The 9,548-nt window shown below is 27.9% G+C and overlaps 1 protein-coding gene across 2 annotated transcripts in view; it reads left to right on the forward strand.

Moving 5' to 3' along the window:
- LOC119669228 (rab11 family-interacting protein 1-like) overlaps positions 1-6,577 on the forward strand; it is a 13,568-nt gene extending 6,991 nt beyond the window's left edge. For both annotated transcript variants that reach the window (XM_038079049.1, XM_038079050.1), the window contains exons 2-6: positions 1,028-1,172; positions 1,231-3,011; positions 3,427-3,569; positions 3,632-3,792; positions 6,211-6,577. In XM_038079049.1, coding sequence (XP_037934977.1) covers positions 1,028-1,172; positions 1,231-3,011; positions 3,427-3,569; positions 3,632-3,792; positions 6,211-6,271 — 2,291 coding nt within the window. In that variant the 3' untranslated portion in view covers positions 6,272-6,577. The remainder of the gene's footprint in view (positions 1-1,027; positions 1,173-1,230; positions 3,012-3,426; positions 3,570-3,631; positions 3,793-6,210) is intronic.
- The last annotated feature ends 2,971 nt before the right edge of the window (positions 6,578-9,548 follow it).

Consider the following 9,548-nt stretch of genomic DNA (forward strand, 5'->3'; position numbering starts at 1 on the left):
ATGCTGGGATTTTTTTTTATGAAACTTTATAATCAATTAATTTTTTAATAAAAAAATAGCTTCGTTGTAAATTTTATTCTAATAAATATATTAACAAATAAAAAATTTGTTTACTGCAGTATTTCATATTTCTTAGAAGAATATAGTTGATATTATTAGTGAAACTAGAAAACAAATATATGTAATCTTAAATCAATTCAAGCGATTAAAGATGCTTTCATATAAATACTGGAATATTTCCAATTTAAATATTTTTCTACAACCATAAAGAAATCTTTACTATCAGTAGAAAATATGTACGTATATATGTACATATGTTTACCTATTAGTTATTGTTTCACAATCGCATTGTAAATATATTTTATTTAAATAATTTAAATCAATTGATTTAAAATGCAGTTTAACCTATTTTATAAAGTTCAATATATGATATATTGTATAAATAATAATAAAAAAATTTGTTAATTCAAGCATGAATTGAATTGAATAATGACGCACAACTGCAAAATATCAAAACCGTAAACTATAAGTGAACTATATATTATAAGGCATCATTTTTAGTCTATCTTATCGTTTTGCTTAGAAGATAAAAAAGCAAATGATATTTTTAAACACCTCAAAACAAAGGAGAAGTCTAAATATTTTATTGCAATGATAATTTCAATTGAGTTAGAAATAATTTGCCACATAAATTCCTAACTATCATTTAGAATTATTTGCATAACTCTGACCTCTCATCTCATTGCCTCTTTAAGCTCTAACCTTTATTTCGTCATTTATTTAAAAATATTTAGGTAAAGTTTTCTCGATAAACATACTCGACTCAGCTTTGTTTTAAGTTATATTACTTACTTAACTTTCAAGTTTAATTTTAAATTTTTATATCTTTTTTAGTTTAGTGGTTGTGTTTATTATACCTGCTTACGAGCAACTTTAACTGAAAGATTCTTCTGCGGCAATTCTTTTTTAATTTATTATTTTATTGCATTGTTATTAAGTGCTGAACATTTTTGATTGCTTCTTTCAGTGGTAAAAGCGAAAGGTCTATTGACCAAAGGTAAAAATGGCACAAACAACTGCTTCGTCACCATTGGCCTGGGCAAAGAAAAATACCAAACATCGGTTAAAGATAAATCTGAACAAAACGTGAGCTGGAATGAAGAATGTGAATTGTAAGTAGAGAATGATAAATGTATTATCTTTTAAATTAGCATCTTATTAATTTTTTAGAAAAATTCCCGATAAAGGAAATCGTGCTGAATTAGTACTAATATGCTTACATCGAAATAATATTGGCATCGATGAGTTTCTTGGGCAGGTAGCATTGCCACTTAATGAAATGGACGTATATGATCGTCCACGTTCTAAATGGTTTAAACTTGAGAGCAAACCTGGTAAAGAGAAAAAGAACAAAGACCGTGGCGAATTGGAAGTGCGTATTTCTTTCATTGTTAAGTCGGGTTCTCTAACTGACATAAGTAAAAAAGATAAACACAAATCTTCGATTGGTCAGTTAGCCTCATCTGTGGGTGGTAGCTTATTATCGATTGGTACCATAGAAAAACGTAAAGGTATTAAGAAATTTGCAAAATCGTTGGGCTCTAAAATGCATTTGAATAAAAAGAAAAATAAAGACGGTGATGACTTGTCTTATAGTGGTTCATTTGCCAGCATTGGTACGCCAAATAGTCATCGGTACGGTCAAACAGCTGGAGAAGCGGATCCCGGTGTAATTAGTGAAGATGAAGATGAATTTGTATTTGATAATTTGTCACATAAAAGCTCTGGTAGCTCGCTAAATATACGTTCTGGTCTACAAGCGCCAAATCAAAATTTTGCACCACACACGCCTTCTCCATTGTTAGGAAATAGTGGAAAAGCTGTAGGTAAGCAGTTATCAAACTATAGTTTAGAGGAGGATAACACTTCACATAACAATTTGGAGAATTTTGAAACTAATATTAGTGACCGCGCAAATACACTGCCGGCTCCCTCAAAACCACCTCGCACGCCACTTCAAGCTGAAACACCAATGCAAACTCCACCTAAAGTTGAAAAAAAAGATGATAATTTAAATGAGTGGGAATCAAAACTTTACGGCAAGCATTTAGATATTGGTAGTAGCGATTCACTTAAGAGACGTTCATGGGAATTAGCACGTGTGCCATTACCAAAGTCAAATGAAAGTACCGAGGAAAATGTTAAGGAAACTACTATAAAAGAAAATAATGCAAATGTCGTTAAACAAGATAGAAAACAAAGTATATCGTCAACATCGTCCTCATCTTCTTCTGATTCAGAACACGAAGAAATACCAATAAAAGAAGAAAAAGTAATAACAGAAAATAAAGTCGAAATAAAAGATAATGTAAGAGATTTGAAACAACTTAAGCTGGAAACTTCTCCTGTAATGGCTAACATCAGTTTATCTTCTCCTGATGAACCAAAGAAGAACTTCCATGATTTAAATTCTTCTTTTGCTAAATATGAACATCAAAATAGTCGTAAAGTGTTCGATACTATTTCTGATAATAAATTGACATCACAAGATCTTATCAACTCAGAATCGCTTAATTCTAAACTCGTACCACAGGCTTTGCCTAGAAACTCTGTGAAAATAACTACAGAATTGTCTCAACCTGAAGAGAACTTAAATAATAAAAATGTGGATATGCAAAATAATATTAACACAATAAAATCAGCGGAGATAGTAAAGCAGGCTGTGGAAAAGGAAAAGGAAAAGGAGACTAACAATGATCAAAACATTCATTTAAATGGCAAAAAAGAAGAGGAAAATCTACCACCACAACGTGATGTGCAACAGCAGGAGATTACACGTCGTGAAGCTAAGCGCCGTGAAGAAGACCAGAGGATACTTAATTTCGTTAAACGTTCCACATCTGTTGAAGCGGAAGATTCTGGCATGTTTGAAAAGTCTCCGAAGGAGCAAATCGACACAGATAAAGCAAAAGAAAAACGTATCAGTAAATTTAAATACTACAATAAGCGAGGTGAGCATGTGTGACTTGAGGGAGCGTGTGCAGTTGATGTAGTTAAGGCGAAGACGTACCACTGGCGAATGCAAAAGAAATAACACAAATTAAAATCCATTAATAATATTATTTAATATTATTTGAAAAGAAATTTAGCAAATTATATAAGAAAAAAATATTAAATAATATTGAATTAATTGCATGCAATCATTGTATATGTACACCATTATTGAAATATAAAAAAAAACGCCAGTGGAATGTAGCGTTTTTGCACTAACTTTCATCAAAATCACACACACTTTTTCATGTAAACATAGATATATATGTACTTTCAGCACATACATAATTATTTCTTTTTAGGTGTTGTACAATATTTTTAATTAATTGATTTTTAAACTCTCGACTTTAATGTATACTTAATATTTGTATATAGATAAATCTGATGATAATAATATGTTTGTTAAACCCTCTAATGAACGCATTATTATTGGACATGAGAAATCGGCAACACATGCTGAGCGACGTTCAGAAATGACAGCTGCCTTGTCCAAAAAATATGAAGGCAAATCCAGAGAGGTTTGAATATATTTTATTGTCTAATTAAGTGAAATAATTATTTTTTAATTAAATTATTGTAGGAACTAATGCTTATTGCAAATGGCATGGAAAATGAAGCTTTAACACAACGTCAACGAGTGAAGGAACTTGAAGATTACTTAGATAATTTGTTGTTACGTGTAATGGAAACACATCCCAAAATACTCCAAAATCCCTATTCACAAACCACACCAACCAAAAGGTAACAATTTCTTCAGATACTAAGTGTTAGTATAAATGCATGCATTTATAGCGTGTTTGTTATAATGTTGTTTATTGTTGCTTTTATTAGTAGTTGTTTTTGCAAGTCATTGTTTAAGTTTTTTACTGATAATATAACGTTTTTAATATATCGAGAGATTACAAATAATTAATAGTTATTTCAATAATTTTAATTGGATAATAAGAGTATATTATATTAAAATAAAATAAATATTGATATCGACTTCAGTTGTTTATAAGCATTGGATTTTTTTCTGGGCTTTATATTGCTTTTTTCTTATTTTTAAATATCGAAATAAATAAAGCAAATATTTAAGTTTTCAATTGTAAATAAAATTAAAATCGTTTATTTCAACAAATATTTTGTTCCTATAGAATTAATTATAACAATAAAGATGAACCAATATATAGTTTAGTATAGTTTAGTTTCTGATACTTACAAAGTTCATATAGCTTTCTAACGTGATTACCTGTTGTTAAGGCTTAATACTTCGGTGCTTTTAAGACACGTAACAGTATCAACGCCTTCATTGAAAGCCACGCATTAAATTGTAAGGAATTCTGCCGGTACCAATTGAATACATTTATATGAGTTTCCTTCCCGAAAGGTTGACCTTACATCTCTCCTGTTCTTTGAGGTACAGATCCTCATTGGAAAACGTAATTCCACAAATGAAAGTAATAAATATAGTTATTTTACTCGTGTAGTCCAAAGTTAAACTTATAGTTAGAATGGGAGTATCGTCACCACAATAATCCAACCTCTGTTTGTCATGATACCCGAATATGTGGGTTCTAATCTCCGTAGTACCAAACTTAAACCTCCGTTCGGGTTTTGCAAGTGAAACTCATTTAATAGTATTTAGTTCAAAAATTAATTTTATAAAAATTAAAAAATTTTTGGATATGAAAATTTCTTCATTTTTTCCCACGGTTCTATTTGAAACAGATTACTTGGTGTGACGTGTGGGAAAAAATAATTTTTAATTTAAAATTAAATTAAGAGATTAAACAAATGTTCTTTTCGTCTCATCTCACCATAACTGACTCTAGAAATCTTTACACATGTTTGCAAAATGCTAACGTTCTAGATTAATTATGCAGAAATGCTTTACTCACACAATACTGCTGAAATTTAAAAACAATGATTTATAGTAATTACGTGAATTTATATAGTTATTTATATAGTTATTATTTAATTAATGGTTAATTAAATAAAAGCAATGTAAGTCTAATGTTTATTAATGAACGAATATCAGATATAGTCGAAATTCTAAATTTGAATAACACACATTAAGCGTACTTTAGTTTTATATTTTGAGGCGTTAGAGCAATTCAAATGTGTCACGGTTCAACTTCTGACATTTGTAGTCTTAAAATATGTATACTATTTATATAGTATATACTATTTGTATACTATTTAGACAATTAAGCCAATAGATGTTTCTAGAGACCACTGATGATGGGTGTTTGGTCACATCTGAAACAACTGTATGTTAAACCAAATGCTCAAAAATTAAAAGAATTTAAATGATCAAAAATTAAAAGAATTGCAAATGATCAAAAATTAAAAGAATTCGAATGATCAAAAATCCAAAAAATTCAAATTATCAAAAACTAAAAGAATTCAAATGATCAAAAATGAAAAGAATTCAAATGATTAAAAATTAAAAGAATACAAATGATCAAAAGTTAAAATTTTTTTTGGATTTTTAGACCATTTCAATAATTGCTTTATTTATTTTAATATTGATAAAAAATTAGTAAATAAAAAAACCAGATCCAGGCTAAAAACAACTTCAATAAGCGAAGTGATATTCAAATGATCAAAAATCAAAAAAATTTCAAATGATAAAAAATTAAATGAATTCAAATGATCAAAAATTAAAAGAATACAAATGATCAAAAGCTAAAATTATTTTTGGATTTTTAGACCATTTCAATAATTGCTTTACTTATTTTAATATTGATAAAAAATTTATAAATAACAAACCAGATCCAGGCAAAAAACAACTTCAATAAGCGAAGTGATATTCAAATGATCGAAAATCAAAAAAATTCAAATTATCAAAAATGAAATGAATTCAAATGATCAAAACTTAAATTTTTTTTTGGTTTTTTAGACCATTTCAATAATTACTTTCTTAATTTTAATATTGATACAAAATTAATAAATAAAAAACCAGATCCAGGCAAAAAACAACTTCAATAAGCGAGGTGATATTAATATGAAATCATATATATGAAAAAATTGTTGTTAAATTAAATGTACAGCACACAATTCTGAAACGTCTAAACGTATTAAATTATAAATATAAAGTATTATATTTATTAGAATTTATGTCAATTGTTAAACATTATTTTGATTTATTAAAAAAAAATGTATTTTAAAACTTAGGAAAAAATGGGCCATGCAGAGCATTACTCCAGCATGGAATGTTGGATCGTCTAAAAGCTAAAAAGAAGAAAATTTCGCGTCTAAATTAAAAACTTGTTAAAATTTTTAAATGTAGCATGTCTAAATTCTTTACTAAATTATGGCCTGCAACCAAAACATGAGTCATAGACTACTATTTGAGACTTGGATTAACATGAGGTGTTGTAAAGCCTTCCATTTGTGTCACCAAATCTACAATAAAGCATGTGACAGGATCTACTATTTAAATAATATATACACATTTTTTATTCTTTTGAGTATTATATTTTTCACATTTTAACTTAAGATAATAAAATATTTTATGTTCCATAATAAAGATTTTTAAATACTAAAATTAATTTCTTTAAAATTTTTATTTGTATTTTCCTCGATTAATATTGATATTACCCATATATTGAGAACTGGCAGATACAGTTCTCACGCTTATATTTCAGTCAGTAGTACTAGATGAGTAAGCTCTAGAATCTCAACTAGAAATTGTATTTTAATAAAAAATCATACGAGTTGTTCTCACAGATTTCTATTTGAATGCAATAAATATGATATAATTATGCAAATCAAAACGTTGTTTTGCTTATATTGAATGTATTAAAGTATATACTGAACTGTGTATATATTTTAATTTGCTTAGTTGAGAACTTATAAGGTTTTTAATTTATTTATAATTTGAATTGAAAAAGCGTAGATGACGAGTGAGTAAGCAACAAATATTGTTATGATGTTCGAAAAACTGGGACTAGTTTTATTCTGACATCAGTATTTAGTAGTTGTTCATACAGATAAGTGATCAATAAAATATAAAGCGGATAATCTTATAAAAAAAATAACTTATGAATTAATTATTTCTAATATAATGATTATTTTATATAATATTAAAAACTCTTTATTTCATAAGAAATCATTTTTTGTGTGTATTTAAAAATTTGCTAACATTTATATATCATAACTTTAAATATTAGTATATCGTAGTAATAAATATAATATTATATATTAATATATAATTACATATTATATTTAATACAATAAAATATAAAATAGTTTCATTAATTAATTATAGTATAATTAAATTAATATAAAAGTTATATTTGTTCACGAATCTGTTGATAGATGACAGTGTATTGAGAACTTATATTGCGCTACTGATGTCAGTTTATTTAACATTAAAGAAAAGGAAAAATTAAAACAAATAATTAAACCTCTATAACAATTGTTTAATTATAATAAAATTTTGTTCAGCTGTTTGTTATGATGATATCATTATATAGACTATATAACCTGTGCATGTTCTGTATAACAATTTTTAATTTTTAAAATGTTTTTATTTCTTAAATGGTATTAAAAATAATAACGAATTAATTAGTGCATGGTAAGTTGAAGTAGTTTAAGTTAACGTTTAACTTTTCTCAATATAATTAGTAAATTGTGGAACAAATTACATTATATCTATGGTATTTATAAAATGGATTAATTAATCTTAACAATAATTTTTTTTCGTACTGTCTATTAATTCGTTAAAGTAATTCCGTAATACACTATAATATATAATAGATTACACACTATAATTAGTGGTTATTCGCTATTTTTCTACCACACTGTTCGTAAAAAAATCTAAAGAAATAATAACTATATTTAGATCTATACCTAGACAAATAAATCCGTTGATTTCTGCACTACTCTGTCCAACTACTCTAGTTTTCATGTTATGAATTGAAGGATAAAATGCTTTCAATTACTGTTGATTACCGATAAAAAACGTAAAAAGTGCATTTGTTCATGATGGAATAATTTACTGATATGTCTCCCTAATCGCTAAAACTTTAGTCTGGAAAATCTTGTCTTAATTGAGTAGCGTAAAGGAGTAATGATTTATGTCTTATATTTTATTTCGTAAAAATGTATATATATATCGTAATTTCCTTAAAAGTTGGTTCATGTTCACTCGTTTCGAATTTATTACCGAGGTTCGTCCGTGAGACATCATAATTTACAGAAAAGTTTTTTCTTTTTCACTCGTTTGTTATGACCCGCTGGTACCTGCTTGTGAAGTCCTTTTGGGAGGTTTTGAACGGCACTTGGTCGTCGCTGGCGACGAGTGGCTCGTTTCGTAAATTTTACGTAAAAACAGTTTCTAAAGTTTAACTATATAGTTACATTATCTGATGTCTGCTATATAGACAGTTTGGAATGTTGTCTGGAGTTTGACTATGTCAAACTATAGCTATTGTTGTTGTTGTTGTGATATGAGTTAGAGCTACTGCGCACTATTACTGTTTTGTGGCTGGGGGGCTTATTTCTGCCCCACACTAAACTTTAACTATACTAGAATCATTATCATTTATTTATCTTCTAACTGATAAGGGACTGTAGATCAGCATATCTTCCTGTGCGTCCTGAGGTGGACTTAAGATTTGTTAGGACAGGGTTGGGCAACGTATCAATTTTTGTGAATAACTCTAGGGCTCTGTCCTTGATATATATTGATAGCTATTGCTATTGCCCAGAGCTAGATACCAGATTATAGTATCATTAGTAAGTATTGAATGATAGTACACATTGAGACTATTATTTTTGTGAAAAATAAAAATCCTGTGGAGAATTGAATTTGTAAAATGAAATGAAATAAATATTGTATGATATATCTAATATGACATAAAGTTTAATTCACTATTAAAACATTTATGTTAGTAGTGTCTAAAAGATAACTGAATAAGGAACTTACGAATTTTATATAATTTTTGTTTAATTACTTTTAATAGAAAATCTAACTAACTAACCCACACGATTTAAAATTAAACGCTTGAACAATATATTAAACAATAATTATTATTACAAAGATCTCACAAAATCTCATATCATGGTAATTAATTATGAATAATAGGTGAATCCAGAATTATTATAAACCACAGAAAATTATATATCATCTTTAAAGTACGCCCCCTCCAGTACTATAACACAAAGTTAGCATTTGACTCAATCGTATATCTATTTTTAATATACTAATTGTGAAATTCTATATTTGGAATATAGAATGATGTGGTTTTGCAATTATATAGATGATTAACTGTTATTACTTAGGTTAGGTTGGAGTGACGGCTTTGTGCCCAAAGCCTGATTTAGCTCAAATAATGATCTATTGTTATACCACGGATTAGCAATGTTCATACACAGACCAAAAGGATTCAGGAAACGACCGTAGTGATCAGCGTAAGAACAATGCTGAAAAGGCACGGTTCACCCATTTATGTGTAAGTGAACCAACTTCATAAGTCTTACATCTGTTAGGTTGGTAAGACATTGAG

The sequence above is a fragment of the Teleopsis dalmanni genome, chromosome 1 (assembly GCF_002237135.1).
Source record: "Teleopsis dalmanni isolate 2A chromosome 1, ASM223713v2, whole genome shotgun sequence".
Classification (NCBI taxonomy): Eukaryota; Metazoa; Arthropoda; class Insecta; order Diptera; family Diopsidae; genus Teleopsis; species Teleopsis dalmanni.